At 37.8% G+C, this 19,279-nt stretch overlaps 2 protein-coding genes across 2 annotated transcripts in view; one reads left to right on the plus strand and one right to left on the minus strand.

Moving 5' to 3' along the window:
• Positions 1 to 1,841, minus strand: part of NUP37 (nucleoporin 37) — a 42,106-nt gene extending 40,265 nt beyond the window's left edge. The window contains exons 1-2 of the mRNA XM_037068287.1: positions 1,776 to 1,841; positions 439 to 655 (exon numbers count right to left, since the gene is read on the minus strand). Coding sequence (XP_036924182.1) covers positions 439 to 594 — 156 coding nt within the window. The 5' untranslated portion in view covers positions 595 to 655; positions 1,776 to 1,841. The remainder of the gene's footprint in view (positions 1 to 438; positions 656 to 1,775) is intronic.
• Positions 1,842 to 1,920: 79 nt separating this feature from the next.
• The window catches only part of PARPBP (PARP1 binding protein), a 51,854-nt gene continuing 34,495 nt past the window's right edge, over positions 1,921 to 19,279 (plus strand). Inside the window, exons 1-4 of the mRNA XM_037068415.1 lie at positions 1,921 to 2,049; positions 3,724 to 3,798; positions 6,151 to 6,306; positions 13,631 to 13,864. Of these exons, the coding sequence (XP_036924310.1) occupies positions 6,154 to 6,306; positions 13,631 to 13,864 (387 nt within the window). The 5' untranslated portion in view covers positions 1,921 to 2,049; positions 3,724 to 3,798; positions 6,151 to 6,153. The remainder of the gene's footprint in view (positions 2,050 to 3,723; positions 3,799 to 6,150; positions 6,307 to 13,630; positions 13,865 to 19,279) is intronic.

The following is a 19,279-nucleotide window of genomic DNA, read 5'->3' on the forward strand; positions in this document are numbered from 1 at the left end:
GTTGCCTTCAGAGGGCTGAATGTCATTTTAACTCCTTAATAGTTAAGGAGTAATTACATTTATACAGTCCTAAAATTATTACTCTAACTTAAAAAGTACATGTTCCAATGACCACATAATTACTGCCACCATGTGCAATTAGGTTTCCAGAATCCCCACTGTCAAAGGGATTAAATCATAGTCTTTGATAATGACATATTCCATTTCTAATCATAAGGCAAAAGGGAAGCCTTATATTCTCCTTTTTCACCATTTAATTTTCCCACAAGTCCCAGACATAAATTGCTGGGAAGGTCTCTGTAGTTTTTCACATCATTTTTTTAAAAATTTCAAATTTAGCATATTTTCAAAGTTTAACAAAAGTTTACCAAAGTTTGCATAAGCTTTCTTACCAGTGAAATACCTTTACTGTCATTCACTGCAGTTTTGTACACTAACCTGAAAAGTACACGTCCCAATGACCACATAATTATTGCCACCATATGCAATTAGGTTTCCAGAATCCCCACTGTCAAAGGGATTAAATTCTACTACATGCACATAATCTTCACAATCCACAGTGTAGGCTGCATTTCTTGTGGCATCTTGCTTCATCTTGTATGTCAAAGCTTGAGGAGTTGTAAAGAATAGCCTTCCGCTGGACAGGGTCACAAAACTGTGAATTACAGCACAGACACAGAGAGAAATGTCACTCACTTGCAGCAAATGATCAGAATAAAAACACGGTATTGCAAATGCCACAAATGGCTCAAAAAATTAAAGTATTTAACTAAACACTTTGTGAATGACATCTGCAGCATAATTTTGTTTAGATTATTTCAAAGATATAGTGAGTACTTGAAAAGGAAATCACTGTAGTGTATTTAGTAAAAAATTAATAATACATAACATACAGAGCACTTTTTGCAGGGGCCATGTTAAGCACTTTACTGATATCATCACATGAAATTTTTGCATAAACCTAAGAGGGAGGTGTTATCCATAGTTCCCATTTTTACTGATGAGGATGTTAATTAGCTTGCCAAGGTCATAAGACAAGCCAGAATATGAAAACATTACTATGTGTTGGACACCAGTGCCAGAGAAAAACACAGTTCTTGGCTTTGAAGGAGCTCACAGTCCAGGGGTACTTATGGTTCAGTGTGCAAAGTGCTATGCAGACACAAAATATAGAATCTGGAAGAAGTGCCAAAATGTGATATAAAATAATATTCATAAAACCAGGTACAAAACTTCAACTAACCCTTAGTAGCCTGGTGTGCACTCTGAAAGTAGCATTCCCAGATGAGACTTAGGGATTCTAGAGGTGCCTCTCTCTCTTTTTAAGTGGACGCAGGAGTTGTCCTGAAAACAGTTGGGCTCGGTAACAAACACATCAAACACCCGATGAGGATTTACTGAGAATCAGAAGACTCCCACCCGCCAATAAACTAGTAACCTTACGGTGTGCATCCGGGACTGGACATTTATCCTAAGGTGACCAGCAAGTTGAGATGCCCTCAGAGGCACAACGGTGTCGGAAGTGCAAAAAATTCGCGGTTAGGACACTCGTTCCCTTAGGGCTCTTTAAGTCGTGCCCAGTCTCACTACATTATCAGGGTCTCACAGTATACGGCGGGCTGGAAGGGTACGGGAAGGAGAGAATAAGAGAAGTTCCTGCTAAGAGACCCAACGCAGGTCCGGGGAGACCCGCTACCACCTCCCCGAGCCCGAGGTTCGGGGCAAGTAGGGTGAAGAGCGAAGCGGCACAGGCCCTTGGGCTCCCTGATACGCACCGGAGGGCGCCGGGATTCTGCCAGAGAGGAACCGGTCTCAGTTGGGAACTGCTGCGACTCACTTGGATACTGCTTCCGGGACAGAGGGCAGGAGCAGTGATTGGCTCTCAAGCCCTCCCGCGAGATTTAAAATGTAACCCGCAACTACTCAAACAGCAGAGAGATTGCTGCTAAGCGAGGACCTCCCTTCCGTTGTTGGGTCTGCATCTCCCGGGTCACCCCACCACCCCAATCTCCCGAGACAGGTGACTATTGACACTTCCTCACCCACCTGGTAAGTGGTGATTCAAGCAGTGGGTTTTTCGATGACAGAAAAGTGCCTTGTGACCAATTAAAGTATTTGTGCAGTGGCTTTCCCCTGGAGCCGGCTGGGTCTGGGTCTTTTCAGCAGAGTTGACCGTGTCCAGTCATGGGTGGAGCTGGGAGGCTGAGGTCCATAGAGGACTACTTAGGTTCCTTAGGCGAGAAACCGGGGTTCTAGTCCCAAAATCTACGCAGACACCAGTTCTGCTACTTTCACCCTCTCTCTGTTACATCCTTCTAAGGGACATTTTGAACCTGCATTGTGACAATGATAGCAGCAACGACTGCCAACTTTCTTTTATTATTGAGCACCTACTAAGTGCCCGGCACAAGGTGAATTATTTACTTGTCTCCCCACCGCCTCGATTTTATGGGTAGGAGATATTCTTCCCATTTTACAGGTGAACAAATACATGCTTCTCAGAGATTTTAAATACAGGAGGACATTTAATAAGTGGGAGAGCGTGGACGCCGATCCTAGTCTGTCTGACTACAAAGTGTAGTCCTTTTGATCATCTCACACTGCCTCCCCAGTAACAGTTTCCTGTCTTACAAATGTTTGCTCCAGTGCAGCTTGGAATCCAGTCTTTTAAAACAAGTGATAATTATCGCTGCCGCCTTCTACTGTTTTTGCATAGTGCATCCTGACATAAAGAGGGCTTGCGTATTCGTTGTCTCATTGACTCCTCCTACCTGGCTGAAAGGTATTACTCCTGTTTTCTATTTGATGATGATGCCCCTATCTAGACATTCCGGTGTAAAGCTTATCGCCTCCGATTACACAGCCAGGTAGCTACTGGCAGAGGTGAGACTAGATTAGGGTTAGCAAATGCATGGCTGTGCCTGTTTTTGTGCAGTCAGTTCCCAAGTTAAGAATGGATTTTACATGTTTAAATGATTGAAAAAAAATCAGAAGAAGGGTGGTATTTTGTGATGTGTGAAAATTATATGAAATTCAAATGTTTTTAAGTTTTGATGGAGATCATTTGTTTAAGTGCTGTTAATGGCTATTTTTACACTGGAAGGTCAGGTTGAGTAATGGTGACCGAGACTGTGTGGCCTGTACTCCTCAAATATTTACTATTTGGCCCTTTCCAAAAAGCATGCTGACCCCTGGATGGGACTGTTGGTTCTTATATGTGCCAGGCACTGTTATAAAAGCTTACCTTATATTTATGTCATTTACTTTTTACAAAACCCCGTGAGATAGTAACCGTTATTATTTTAACATATCAGCACAAGGAACCTGAGGCGCGGAGAGGTGGTGTGACTTGGCAAAGATCTCACAGGTAGTAAGTGGTAAAGGCAGGATTCAGGACAGTCTAAAACCAGATTTGCCTTAATTCAGAGCAATCTGAACTCAGTAGCTTTAAGTAACACTAGCGATAGTAATTTACTATGAAAGATTTATTTCAGGCAAACTGATTGTATCCCCAGTGTGTTACTTCTTCACTTTCTTTTTTATTTCTTATAGGAGATGAGGGTGATATTTTTAAGAGGAATATAATTCTTAGCTATTTACTAGGATTTGTATTTATGTAGATATTTTAATTTAGTCTTATACCTGTAAATTTCAGTCGCATCACTGATTGTGTCTATCAGTTGTTATTTTGTAAATGACATATACCCATCTTCTTGATCACAGAAATCCAAGATACATATGTAACATCTGGGATTATTGTTTATGCCACATTAAACAAAAAAGAAGATCACCAAAGGAGTAAATAAGTAGGATGAGTACAGTAAAATACTCAAAATAAGATAATGGCCTGTATGTTGCAGACTGGGGTACTTAAAGTGGGGGGGGAACCCCACAAACTTTTAGCAGGCATGTCCGTAATCTTGGAGAAATGAATTGGCTGCTTTATAGAGGCTTGGATATGTAAAGCATTGGAGCTGTATCTAATTATTTTGGGAGGCTTTTGTTTATCAGAAGAAGGTATGTGATATATGTGACATGGGTATCTTTCTTCAGATGTAAAGTGAGGATAGCTATAGACTTTCTTCATAGGTTTCTTGTGAAGATTGAATGAGGTTATAAATGTTAAGCTTTTAAAAAGTATTTGGCACCAAGAAGCTCCTGTACATTAGCTCTTGTGTTGATTATCTATTGCTGTGTACCAAGCCACCCCAGAATTTAGTGGCATTAAAACAACATACTTGCTTATGATTCTGTGGATCAGCAGTTTGGGCTGGACTCAGCTATGTAGTTCTGCTGTGTTGCCAGGATCACTCGTGGCTACAGTTAGTCTGGCAGGTTGATTGGGACTAGACAGTCTTAAGACAGCCTCTCTGACATGTCTGTGAGTTGGTACCAGTTGTCAGTGGAGCACCTTGGTTCTCCTTCATAAGGCCTCTCCGGAAAGCTAGCTTGGACTTCTTTATATGGCAGCCTGAGAGTAGCGAGAGAATAAGAGCTGAAGCTTCAAGGTTTTATGTCCGACAGCCCTCAAGACCACCTTCTGGTTGGATGATTTACTAGGAGAACTCAGAGGACTCGACATATACTCATACTCATGGTTATAATTTATAATAGCAAAAAGATACTAAGGAATATAAGCAAAGGTAGAATGTGCATGGTGCAAAGTCCAGGGGAGACCAGGAACATGCTTCCAGAAGTGATCTTAGTGAAGTCACACAGCACAAGCTTAGTTCCTCCAGCAATAAGTTGTGACAACACATGTAAAATGTCCATCAGGGAAATTCTCTACTGACTTAGTGCCCAGGGTTTGTACTGAGGCTGAACATGTAGGCATTCTGTCTTTGTTCCGAAATTCCAAACTCAGAAGGAACGCATGTGTTCAATATAAACTATACTGTTTGTTCAGTGTAGGCACAGTGAGCCGCCCTTACTGGAAACCCTCCTGAAATCTGAGTTCCCAGATGCCAGCCAAGGAAGGGTCTTTCAAAGGATAGCAGCCAGGCCTGCTGTATTAACTGTTTTCTGCCTTGGCCTTTTGAGTTGTAGGCTCAGAACTCCCACAATGCCATTCTTACTACATTCTATTGGTCAAATCAAGTCATAAGTCTGACCTAGATTCGAACAGTGGGAAAGTNGACATATACTCATACTCATGGTTATAATTTATAATAGCAAAAAGATACTAAGGAATATAAGCAAAGGTAGAATGTGCATGGTGCAAAGTCCAGGGGAGACCAGGAACATGCTTCCAGAAGTGATCTTAGTGAAGTCACACAGCACAAGCTTAGTTCCTCCAGCAATAAGTTGTGACAACACATGTAAAATGTCCATCAGGGAAATTCTCTACTGACTTAGTGCCCAGGGTTTGTACTGAGGCTGAACATGTAGGCATTCTGTCTTTGTTCCGAAATTCCAAACTCGGAAGGAACGCATGTGTTCAATATAAACTATACTGTTTGTTCAGTGTAGGCACAGTGAGCCGCCCTTATTGGAAACCCTCCTGAAATCTGAGTTCCCAGATGCCAGCCAAGGAAGGGTCTTTCAAAGGATAGCAGCCAGGCCTGCTGTATTAACTGTTTTCTGCCTAGGCCTTTTGAGATGTAGGCTCAGAACTCCCACAATGCCATTCTTACTACATTCTATTGGTCAAATCAAGTCATAAGTCTGACCTAGATTCGAACAATGGGAAAGTAGACCATCTCTTCTGGGACAATGTAACAATGGAAGGAAACTGGCCTTCCCCCTGCCCTGCCCAGCCAAATCTGCCCTAGATATTACCATCTATCTCAACACAAATATTTTTAAACACAGTTTTAATTAACTATGTGTCTGTAATTATAAGTTTACAGAATTGGTGTATCTGTCTTCAGTTTTCAAATTGAAGATTGGATTTTGTTATTTCAGTAGATTTGGCTTAAGGAAACTAAAGGAAAGGAAAATATAATTTGGGTAGAAATTTGTTTTAGTCTGTTTTCCTATACTTAATTAAAAAGCAATCTTAATAAATATGAAATGACTTCTCATTCATTACTTAGTTTTCTCTAACTCTTGCTTGCTTACACAGGTTAAATATTAATTTTCAATTAAAATGAGGCTTTTTTAAAAAAGTAAAATGAGGCTTTCTAACATTGCATACTGTTCTACTCCAAGACAATGGCTGTGCTTCATCAGGGGTCTGTTTCGGCCATGATTAAGAAATTCAGGAGGAACTGGCATACTCTGTGCGACTCGGAGAGAACTACTGTGTGTGGCGTAGACGCCATGCTCTTGGCATTGCAGCTCTGCATGGCCGAGACCAGCAAACAGGTTAGTAGACTACATTGTGGTTAACTTTTTCTTAAAAGTGGATTGTGGTTGCTCCCTCTTTGAATAAACTTTATTATATTAATTTCTTTGCAATAGATGCCCTCTTATGATAATATGAATATATTATCTTCACAAATGCTTCTGTACGTCTGTGTCAATAATTACTATTGGATTTGAGATAATTCGTTCCACAGTTAAGGCCTTCACATGTGTAATTTCACATAGAACATCCCATTCCATGTTTAATTTGAAGTCTTAATATAAACATGCAACTATTATGGCTAAAAATTGTTTTTATTTTATAAGACTTCTCTAAAAAGATCTGGGAGGCACATAGATAATGTTTATTTAAATATAATTGAAGTATTTTATGAATAACAAGATACTATAGTATAAATTAATTGTTCCTAAGCCAGGCTATGAAAGCAGAATCATTTGGGCTTTTTAAAAGTATTGGCTCCTGTGTGCCCCAATCTTGACAATTCTGATTGTCTTATCTGCACTGAGACCCTGGAAATTGTCTTTTTTCAATTTCCCCAAAGTGATTCTTACCTAGTTGGCTTGTTCTAAACTACTGTTTAGAATGAGCTCTACCTAGAGGAGCTAGAGGTGTTCACGCAAGAGATGGATGAACGGAGGCTGGTGTCATCAGGAATTTTAGACAGCGCCCTGGGAGCAATGGCAACCTTTGCATGGAAAGGGTTTAAAGAGGGGTTGAAGGAAGAGGAAAGTGCAGGGGAAGCATCCAGGGGGCATGAAAACAACGATGGTTTGAAGATGGTAGGGAGACTGTTTTGACTAGAGAAGATTTTTGAAGGGTTGGGTTGGTTTTTGTAGGTCTCTTGGGCTAGACGGAATGACACTCTGATAAATTATTTTAATCCTCTATGTCAGTAGTTCCCAGAATTTTAGATTTTATCTGCCAGTAAAATTTCCGAAAGAATTAGACATTGACAGATTTGAACATTTCTCATGTTGGCAGATAGGGCTATTGAGAAAAACTAATTACTAGAACCATCATTTTGAAAAAGGAAGACTATTTTGACACCTAAAAATTAGGAATTGTATGATCTTAAAATAAGAGATAATCTTTCCTATGCATGGGTAGTTGGCAGTTTTGCATATTTAAAACTGTACATTAAGATAAGTTTTGAACATAAAAAATTTGTAGAAAATTGTATCTTATGTAGTCATTCTTTGGACAAATACTGAGTTTTTACTATGAGCCAGATGACATTATTCTAAGCATTAGGAATTTGGTACTGAAGGAAATCCCCGCTCTCATGGAATTAATCTTCTAGTCAAGAGTGATAGATGATACTCTAATAAATAAGGTATTTAATGCTTTAAGTTATAATAAATGCTACGCAGAAGAGCAAAACAGAGATCCAAGTAAAGAATATATGGAGTTTGCGATGGAGGAATTCTTGCGGTTTGAAATAGGGTGGTCAATGAAGGCCTCATCTAGAACTTACCATTTGAGCAAAGATTTCAGTGAGTGGAAGGAGGAGCTGGCCACGGGGATTTCGGTGGGAAAGGGCTACCAGGCAAAGGGAACAGCAGGCGCGAGAGCCTTGAGGTGCAAGGGTCAGATGCCTCGCAGGATCAAGGAGCAGCAAGGAGGCCCATCACAGCCGCTTATATCAATATTAACTTCTTCCCTCTCTTCCTGTCTTCCACAGGTTTCTTTGTTCCTTCCTTTTTCTGCCATCATTCTCTTTATTTCCAAGGACATTTTTTTGTTCTTTCTCTCACTTCAAGGATATAATATTTTTCTTCTTTGAAATTATTAGTAATATTTTGCTTTTTCTTGTTCAAGTACAGTTTTCTGTCTTATAAGCTTTTTTTGTATAATGTTTCCTCTAAATTCCCATTTTGATAGTTTTATTTGGGAAAGATTTCCTTTCCTCCTATTAGAGACTTTCTTCACGATGATCCTTGGCTGTCCCCTCGTGTTTAAGTGAAGCACTAAAGGCTTATTGGAAGTGTTGGGTACAGGGGTAGGGCTTGCCCCCTGATCTGACTGGGCAATTGGGTTAGTGGGCTTTCATGTCAGTATCTTTAGGATACCCCTTCTGGAACAGTTTCCTAGAAAAGAGTCTTTTTCTGAGGAAAAAGACTGCGTAAACGGTGTAAAGTCGAGCTGCCAATGTGCTGGGAGCCTGAAGGGCGTGTTACAATTTAGAGTGTGAAAGGTCCTGTCACTCCTGGGGTTTTCGTTTGGGTGCACTCATCAGTCCAGAGACCTCTGTCCGCCCTCCAGGAAACAGACCTCCAATTTTCTGCCGAGATAGACGGCTACTTTCCGCTGTCTCAGCAGAAATGAGCTGTTGGGCAAAAGTCGAAGTGAAGTTACCCCGAGAGATAAGCACACTACTGAAGCTACTCCAAAAAAAATCTCTTCACAAGCAAGTGTTTCCAACATCCCCTTCTGCTGGGCAGATATTTTTTCCCAGTGGACATACTGGGAGAGTTGGCCTTTTGGGGACTTAGGCTTTGTATGTACCGCAGGGTGGGCCCAGAGGGCCTCTGATCCAGCCTCCCACCTTTCTCATGCTCAGCTTGTCTCCTAGTCTTTGTGCTCAGGGTTCATAGAAACAAGGTTTCCTTGAGTGTCAGGCAGTGGTAGATTACAGGGAAATGCAGGCCCCCCCATTTGCTCGTCCCCCCTACACTGACACTTTCTTATCACTCTTGACCTTTTGTCATTTCGTTGATGGACAACTCAGTCATGCTTAAAAAATGCTTTCCTGTTTTCGCCTATAGTTCTGGCGTTTTATACCAGGAGGGGTTTCTCTGCAAATACAGACGCACACGTAATGTGTCTGTTGTAAAATGATAACAGATGGTATGCATTCTTTCTGCAGCTTGTTTCTATCACCCAACATTGTTTAGAAGACCTCTTCAGGTACTGACAGAACAGTTTATCTAATTCATTCATTTTATTAGTCATCCTTTGTGTGACTGATACATTTATTCATGTTTGGACCTTTGGGCTGTTTGAAGTTTTTGGTATTACAAGCATTTCTGCACTGAAATTCGATGTTTGTGCACTGAGCCAGAGGCTCTCCAGGCCCCATGCCCAGCAGGTCCCGTGATAGATGTGAACTGTAATATACCGCTCTTCCACTTGGCTGCTCGAGTTTACATTTATGTTAACAGTGTGAGTACTATTCCTTTAATCTCTGTCTCCGTATTAGGTGTTGTCAAACTGCGTTAGAAAAGAGAAAAAGTGGTACTTCATTTTAATTTTTCTGAGAGCTAGAGCATTTGAACATCATTTAAAATGCTTATTTGACCATTTCGGTGTCTTCATCTTAAACTCTCTGTTCATATCCTTGGCTTATTTTGCTCTTGAGTTGCTTTTGTCTCTTTCTTACTCTTTGGAAGAGGTCTACCTATACTCTACGTACTCTTTCTTTTATACTTTGTTGGCGTCTTCCAGTGTGCTCCATTTTACCCACTTTCATGGGATATGCACCCCTTAGGTTGTTTCATCAGTATTCACACACCAGATCTCTCTGCGGGGTCTTGCTTTGGTATGGTCAAGTATCGCTGGACATTTTACCCCGATGTTCCGTTACTGTCTCATCGCTTTTGAAAGCAGAGCACATTGCTTGCTCCCTCAGCTTACCTTTCTCCTCATACTCTTAGTCTCAGTGGTATGTATCATTGTTCACTCAGTCACTAAAGCTATACACCTAGGGGTCAGTCATCACAGGGTCTCTTTCCTTTGTCCCCCAGTGCAATCCGGGTAAGTCTTGTCGGGATTACTGCTTGAGCATTGGGAAAAAATCTGTCCTCCTTCAATAACCTGCAGAAATGGTATTCAGGTAGATAATAGATTCTGAGAATATTGTATACATGGAATGGGCTAGCTGAAGCTTAAGCCTTGGTGACTATACACTGGGAAATAAGGAGAGAGAGAGATTGAGGCAATTATTAAGAATCACTATTGTTTAGTGATTTAGGGCTGTTGTTCTGGAAGCAAACAGAGCATGTTCAGATCACTTCCTATTGTTTGTTAACTTGTATATAAACAATTAAAAATAAATAGATCAACAAGCTGAGTAGAATGTAGCCTGAAAAAAATTTTAGTTCTCAACTGCAAAAGTTTGGACATATTAAGATATTCAATCCAAGTCAGTTTTTCTTCAGGACTTGTCTATGTAGCACTCACTCAGGATTTCTTTCTGCTTGTTAATTTTCTACTTGTTAATTCACTTTATTCATTGTGAAACTTCAGACTCTGGGTGGGAAAGGGTGAGTGGTGAATTGCAAGTGAGTTTTTCACAGTTTGTAGAGGTGTGTGTACGTATGCAGTGGAGATGGGAGTTGCAGTTTAGTTTTATTTTAACTCTCTGTGTACATACTTAGCTTAGGCATTCCAAGCTGTGCTCAGACTTCTGTGTCACTCAGCAGTATGAAACAACATGCGTACACGCCTGCAGGTGCATTCATCAGTAGGCTGCAGAAATAAAAGGGTGGAGTTGGTTGTTTGTATCCTCTACCTATACTTTTCACCATGTTTGCAGTTTAGCTAGGGTTTTAATTCTCTTAGTTTCATTATAACGGCAAATATATATGACTTCATTAGGTTGCAAATAATATTTTAGCCTTTTCCTTCCTTTGGAATTGGCTTCATAGTTTGACTCTGTCTGGCAATTTCATTATAAAGGCCATTTTTCACCTTAAAAAGCCTTAAGAACATTATAAATGTTCCATTAGAGAAAATAGACAAAGATAGTAATTTTTATAACTTTATAGAAAGCAATCGCAGCACCTGTGGTTGGCTCACAGCTTTGAAAATGACCTAATAAGAGACCCACAGGATGAAACAGGTTTTAAAATTAAGTTACATTTATACACCACTCCTCCCTCAGCAAACAAGCTAACAGTTACTTTACTTTGAATAAGAAGGGAAAGGCAACTGACATTTTTATCTACCATTTATAGGTGGTGTGTTTATAACCAAGGAAGCTGACTCAGGGATTTCAGTATCTTACTCAAGTTCAAACAGGCAATTAATGCTCTTAAGATCTGCTATCTTTTCCCTTTTAGTAATAAAAATGCCAGTTAGTTAAAAATGTAAAGTTTATTTAAAATTTTGGATCAGGATAAAAATAACATTGATAAAAATATAAAAGTTCCCATCTCTGACAAAATGTAACTCTTGCTTTTTTTTTCATTTTATTCTTGTGAAACAGAATCCTTTTTCTGTCCATCAAAGAATGAAATCATTGAACATTTTGAACTTCCTTCAAATATTAGCCAGCTGGCATGTTTTCCTAGCAAAACATTTTCTGGTTTGACCACAGACTCTTTCTCAGTCAGTTGTCACTGGTTTAAATAATAGAATATACCGTCGTGATAGGCCCCTGATCACGTAAGCTGATATCTGGAGTACATTTTTATTTGGATTTGAAATGTCTTTACAATCCAAGTATAAACACTGTTCATCTTGTCAGATGACTTTTCTCACAAGAACAAGAACTTGTGTAGTTTAACTAGTTACAGTCAACATATTAGAAATAAAGTATACATTTACATTAACCAAAATCTTCATTTATTTTTACTGTGATTGGTGTTATGCCAAAATAGTTTTAAGAATTTTTCAGATAAAACAATTTAGTTTTGAAATGTTAAATAGCTGGATGTATTTAACTTAAATGCCATTTGGAGATTCTATAGTACGTAACCTTTGCGGGACTAGGAAGTAAAGTATACAATTTTTTATTCAATGCTGAGAAATTATGAATTGTCTTGTGTTTGGATTATGGATGTAAGGTTTGAGAGTTAATGATTTTTTTGGTTGTTCACTGAACTAGTTTTGTGAAATATAATTAATTTTTATAACTATGATGTAACAGGTCCCTGCTCTAAGGATAATGAGGACAATAGAAAGAATCAGTTATTTTAAGGCGGTTTGTACACATTGTCTTAAATTTGGATAGTAACTGGGAAATGTGACTGATCTTTGTAAGAGATAAAGATTTACATTTGAAAGAGTTAGATATGTAGAAATAGTACTACATTACGTGGTTCCATTTGATTTCTTTTTGTTATTCTTCATTGGCTAGATGTGATATTACAATTTAGTTCCAGTGAATTGTAGTTCTATTTAAATATACACCCATCTTTAAATGCAATTAATGGAAAGATCTAGGTGTTAACAGAAACTACTAGTGTATTAATGGAGCTTAACTGTTGAAGAGAGTAACAATGATACATTTCACTATATTACATAGGGATACTTAAAAATATTTGTTATTCATGAAGCATGGGAGAGGAGCAGTTAGAATTTTTTACTGAATTGGGGTTGACATTTTGTGGAGGACACCATTATTAATATTTGGAATATAAAGTGGGATCAGAATATAATCAATGAAAAATACCTTCAAAATAATTTACATGTAGATATATATTTTTTATCATAATTTACCCTCCCCATTGCCATCCTCTACCTCTGCCCACTCTCTATCTACCCTGTCCCCTCCACACCAGCCTCCCAGGAGTCACCACACTGTTGTGCATATCCATGAGTTTTTCCTGATTTTTTCTTTCTTGTTCAATCTCTACAACACCCGCCCCGCCTCGCCCCCCACTACAGATCTAAGTAGATACTGAAGAAGAGAAAAAAAGAACAATTTTGCTTGGTAACATCTGGCAACTTATATTAGTAGAAAGAAACCTGACTATGGCTTTCTAGCTCTTGTTTGCCTATAGTTTAGTGTGTCCCTGAGAAAGAATAAAAATTCCTCTTTGACTGAAGGTTTTTAGCACTGGCATTTTGCTTTCCCTGGAACAGTAATGAAATGAACACAATTTTTAAAAGATTTAAATTTTATGATCATATTTGAAAACTAACACTCGGAACAGTGTGTGTAGTATGAAGGAATTCACTATGGCACTGATAGTTTTTGAATAACATTTAAAATACATTAGCTAAAAGAACTAATAGGAGCTAAAGATGAACAGAATCTAATGTTTCTCCAACCAATAGTATTTATGTACAGTTCTCTGTCCATCTATCTTCCCAATTTGGCTAGGAGAAATTTAGTGAAGTTCAGGTAATAGACAATGTCTGTGTGTTTGCCAATTTTGTCATGTGTGAACTTGCCATAGTTGTTCAAGTTTTATAAAGTCATCAAAGTCTTTTTTTATATCTGGTTTTAAAATTATTCCATAGCTCAACTTGGATGTTCTCTTCAAATTCTCAAGAATTTAGTACAAAATTCAATTTGTACTTCACATATCAAATATAAGTTCATCAGTATCCTGGCATCCAACTTTATCTTTTTGTTTTTGGCATTATCTCTTTCAGCACAGTGGAGAATTTACAGTCTCTCTCAGCGATGTCTTGTTGACCTGGAAACACTTACTACATGAGAAATTGAGCTTACCAGTTGAAAGTACGGAAGCAATTGACCATTACGAGGACATTAGGAGGACTTATGATAGTTTCTTAAAGAATAGTAATATGTTAGATCTGATCGATGTTTATAGAAAGTGTAGCGATTTGACTTCTGATTGTGAAAATAATGCCGACATATCTGCCGTAAGTATTTTTTAAAGCAATTCTATTGTAATCAAATTAAAATGTGATGATTTATTTTTAACTCTGGTATTAGTGTTTACAGTAACTTGATAATGCTTTTGCTTTTCGGATCATGTTAAGAATGGAAAACTTAGCTATCTGAAAGCTAGTAATTACTTGAAAGAAATGTTTTGGTGTTGAATTTTGTTGAACTTGTATTGTTATTTGGTTGAAATATAAGACTAGGTTTTTATGAGATAAGAAAATTTTTAACAAAGAAATCAGTGCCACGTGTGATTTCTTTTTGAATTATGTTAATGATAGCTTTTCTATCTTATTTTCTTGGTTTAATGTGCATCTCTTTATTTAGCATATGTTGTATAAATGATTGCTATGACTTTTTAGGATTCATAATATTATTTTACTGAGGTGGGCTATCATTTTATAAGAATGAGATAATATAACCATTCCCTTTTTTTTGCACACACATCCTCATTATCTTATATTTTTATGGAGTATAAATTTTAAAATTAATGCAGTAGCAATCCTTGACATTTGCCTTTGTCTACATTAGAATTACTAAGCTGTTTTAGAATATATTTGGACATATTTAGTTTGTTTTAAAGTTTCAAAAATATTTTTCTATATCTTACCATTTACTGGGTGTCAATCAAGTAGTAATTAAATAGTGGTAATCACTAAATAATTTTAGCTATAATTAGAAGAGAATGTTTACTGTATTTTCTAAGATAGTAAATATTTTCTAAGTATTTGTGATACTTGGGAATAGTATTTTGGCTGTGTATAATAGAAATCTCCACAATAACAATGGTTTAAGAAAATGGAAGTTTATTTCACCTTTTTATAAAAGATGCTAAAGGTAAACACCCAGGACTGGTGTGATAGCTCCATGGTTATTGGAAACCTAGGAGTTTTCTCATTCTGTTCTCCCATCTTCTTTCTCAACCTCTACTCTCAAGGTTGTCTGTGGTCCAAGGGAGCTGTTATAGCTCCAGGCATCAGATCAGCATTCCCTGTAGCAGGAAGTAGTCAGGGAGCACAGCACTCTCCTTTTAACGAGCAGAGCTTTTTTGTTCCATCACGTTGCTCAGAGCTTAATCTATGGCCACATAAAGATGCTAGGGGGCATGGAGGATGTAGTCGTTATTCTGAATAATCACATACCGGAATAAAAACAGAAGCTGTTTTACTAAGGAAAAATGGAGAATGGATACTGGTGGGTAATTGGCTGTCTTTGCCTCACTGAGCTATGATGGAAGCCTTTGCCCTGTTGTAACTCTCAAAATACACATGCGTCCTTGTACAAACATACTCACACATGCACACCCACAGTACAGGAGGGAACTTGTGAGTGAAGATAGTTGTTTTTATTCCTCCCTGACTATATTTTATTTGCTTGCCTGTAAAGATGATTTTTGACTGCTTTTTTATATAGTTTATTTAGAGAGCCTAATCAAACATAAGTATGGGGTTGCAGGACCAACAAAGATTTGATAGGCTGTGAGAGTATAATCTGCTTGAGGTCTCTGGGCACATTGTTTTCACCTTATCCTTTGCCCTGGTCTAAGTCCTCTACAAAGTCTTCATTTAAGTGAAACAATTGATAGTATGAGATACATAAGGGTCTACATTTGAGGGAGTTCTGTGTCTCCAAACATCAGCATGTCTTCTCTGTAGAACATCAGGAATGAAGTGGAAACCTCTAAGATGGTAGTATATGAAGTAGAAAATTTTCTGTATTTAAACTTGGTAAGACTAATAACTTGATCTCTGATACTCACATTTGCTCTAGAAAAAGTTTCAGTTTTGGAGAAATGAGCAGAAAAAAAATCCCTATATTGAATTCTCAAAAACGCACTAAATATAATCCCAATTTATGTTGAAAGAGTTTAAAGATATGTATCAAAATTCCAAGCAAGGCTGAATTTGAGTCCTGAAGTTTCATAATCCTGGTAAAATTTCTTTGTTTCTTATTTATTGCAACCTCAATAAATCAGGAGTTAATGAAGTAAGATAAAGGTAAAATAAGGAAGCTCTGAGACTATGATACTTTGAACAATGCACTTTCTCTTTTAAAAGACTTCCTTACTTGATAATTCCTCTCCTGAGGGACGTGGATGCAGGGCCCATATCAAGCCTAGGCAAGAGCTTCCTTTTTCATGAACTGAGCAGTTAACTGGAGGACAACATCAGAGACCTGGGCACATATGGTAGATGGTAAGAAGAGTTTGGCAGCCATAAGAGGTCTGGGGACTTCCTGGGGAAGGTCAGCAAATACTCTCTGTGCAAGTACCAGGACTCACTGCCTCCGAAGAAGCCCGCAGGTAGCTGAGTGGATGGGCTTACTGTTGCTGAGGCGTCAGAGACCACAGGAGGGCTTTTTCTTGGCCTAAGCAGATGAGTGACAGCCTGTTTGTTTCTCTACTGCTGCTGGGTAAGGAGTGGAGACTGCTTCCACTTGCTTTACTTGTAGACTGTCATACACTTAAGGTACTTCAACAGTCAGAGCTGAGTCCCAAAGAGCCAGTGAAAAAAGGCAACAGCTGCTTCAGGAGTTTCAGCAGCCAGAAAGGATGAGTCAGCTGGGGACACACATGCCCGGCAAAATGGTGCTGCTAGAGGAGAATGGCAACAAATAATTAATATTCTAAGGAGTTCAAGGATACACCTAAGTGTAAGGCATTCTATATGTTAGAAAGGAAGAAGAAAGAGAAAAAATTTCCCAAAGCAACAGATAAGTTCAGACCCAAATTAGTGTCCTGAGCATCAAATACAATACACCATATTTCGCCATGTATAATGCACCCTTGTGTATAATGCACACCCACAGTTTTGGCTCAAACTTTCAGGGGAAAAATAATTTTGATTTTTTAATTCATTCATTTATTTATTTGTATTTAGATACTTGTTTTTTATATTCTAAAGGGGTCTTAGTATTTATTTTTAAACATATTGTGTTACAAGAAATTTTATGTAACAAATAATTACAAAACACAAGGACAGATACAAGGTATTTCAGGTACTACCCATGTATAATGCCTGTCCTTATTTTTCCCTCAAAAATCTGGGTCAAAAGTACACATTACACATGGCAAAATACAGTAAATATTTAAAGCAAGGGGGAAAAAGTCTGAAGATAAAGAAATCATGAGGAAGAAGTTAAGATACTTGGAGTTAGATCTAGAGGATTTAGTGTACGAATGATAGGTGTCCCAGAAGCAGAAAAAGGGACAGATGTACAAGAGGCCGTGATTAAATACATAATATTTTATTATAACTACATTTGTTGTAATATTTCCCTGAGTCTGCTGATTGAGTGCTTACAAAATTACAGGCGGTGAAAAGACACGTACCTAGGTATAATTTAGTAAAACTTCGGAACTTTTAAGGCTAAAGAGAAATATAAGTTTCTTGACAGAACAAGCTACTTAATAAAGACCAAACAATTAAATGGCCTGTACTGAAAGAAGAGGACAGTGACCTAAGCAACTTATCCTCAGTCAATATATCATTTATTAGTCAAGCTAAAGAAGGGATTTGTGAGGATGTGCAGAAGTGGAAAGAATGTCATCTTCATACCTCATGAAGAATTTATCTTTCCAAAGATTATGGTGACTAAGCAGATGAACTGGGACAGATAGATATTTAGGGGAAGATGGTAGTTGAACAGTAAAACTTGGAGCATGGGTGTGTGTAGTTAAAATTATGTGGGCTGACTGGGCTTGTGTGTGCTAAAGTGGAAGCCTTACAGTAAATGAGATTCTGATACTGGTTGAGAAGAAAAACTATTAAACATCGTAGTTGGGGTTAAGTAGCAGGCATTATTCCTTTAAAATAGTAATAGAGAAATATGGGTCTGAGCTGAATACAGAGAAAGTGGAGGTAACCATTAATGAGATAGAAAAATATAGTATGTTTTCTTTAAAATATTTTTAAAAAATTTTTGTTCAATTACAGTTGTCCCCATTCTTTTCCCATTACTCTCCCCTGTCCTACCCACCTGCTGCCTCCCACATTCAATCTTCCCCCCACCCCCATTGTTCTTGTCCATGGGTCCTATATGTATGTTCCTTGAATAGACTCTTCCCCCTACATTCCCCTATTATCTCCCTCCCACTTTCCTCTGGTTACTGTCAGTTTGTTTTTTATTTCCATGACTGGCTCTATTTTGCTTGCTCGTTTGTTTTCTTGATTAGGTTCCACTTACAGGTAAGATCGTATGGTATTTGTCCTTCATCCCCTGACTTATTTCACATAGCATAGTCCTCGCCAGTTCTATCCATGCTGTCTTGAAGGGCAGGAGCTCTTTCTTTCTGCTGTGTAGTATTCCACTGTGTAAATGTACCACAGGTTTTTGATCCGCTCATTTATATAGTACATTTTCTAAGTTAATAGGATAAAAATAGAATGAGTAGTAACTTAACAAATCAGCAAAAGTACAAAATCAGTCAAATTAATAGTGTATTACAGCAAGCACATATATTGCAATTTTAATGCTTACCTCAGAAAGCTTTATGGTGTATTATTGAGTCCTTGTCAAATCTTTAAGTCTAGGAAACTTTTTACAATCTTAAAAACTTATTTAGAACTATAAGGAGGTTTTGTTTATATAGGTTATACCTATTGGTGTTTGCCATATTAAAAATTAAAATTGAGATGTGTTTAAAATATTCATCACCAAGTTATTTAAAATGCTGATAATAAACCTATTAATGTTAATGTAATAACATTGTGTGAAGAATAACTGTATTTTTCAAAAATAAGAAAAAATGATGAGAATAGTGACATATTTTACATTTTTACAAATATCTTTAATGTCATGTATGATAGAAATAGCTGGATTCTCATATCGAGTTCTGTTTGATATATCATTTCGACTCAAGTGTATTGAGAAAATTGAGATTAACATGTATACATAGCTGGGGAAAGGAGGGCTTCCTGGGTGATCTTAGGGACCTCAGTCTGGACCATTTGGGGCCTACAGAACTCATCTGGAATAATGGACTTTACATGTTATTAAATATGAAAACAGTTTTTCACAAAAGGTAATAGTCTCCTATTTAGAAACATAATATGTTGTCTATAGAAAAATAAATCTTTGCTTTCAACATCTCTTTTTAAAACATCAGAACCACAAGTATGAGGGTTACCTCTAGTCAAAAATTTGTTAAATTAGAAATTAATATTTTTGTGATCTTGAATTTTGAGATTAAGCATTGTGTATATTATGAAAAACAACCTTTCTAGTCTTTTTTATGATAAACTCTTCATGAGTTGGTCATATCAATATCATTGTGGCAAATGCTATTTTTAATAAGTATGTATTGGTGAGTTATTTTAGTCATAACTTTGCAATATGTGAGAGGGAAAGTGGTTTGCGATCTCACTGAGCTTTGTTAATTTGGTTTGTACCTT

Source organism: Sturnira hondurensis, unplaced genomic scaffold (genome assembly GCF_014824575.4).
Source record: "Sturnira hondurensis isolate 20B ecotype Veracruz unplaced genomic scaffold, ASM1482457v3 Scaffold0017436, whole genome shotgun sequence".
Taxonomy (NCBI): domain Eukaryota; kingdom Metazoa; phylum Chordata; class Mammalia; order Chiroptera; family Phyllostomidae; genus Sturnira; species Sturnira hondurensis.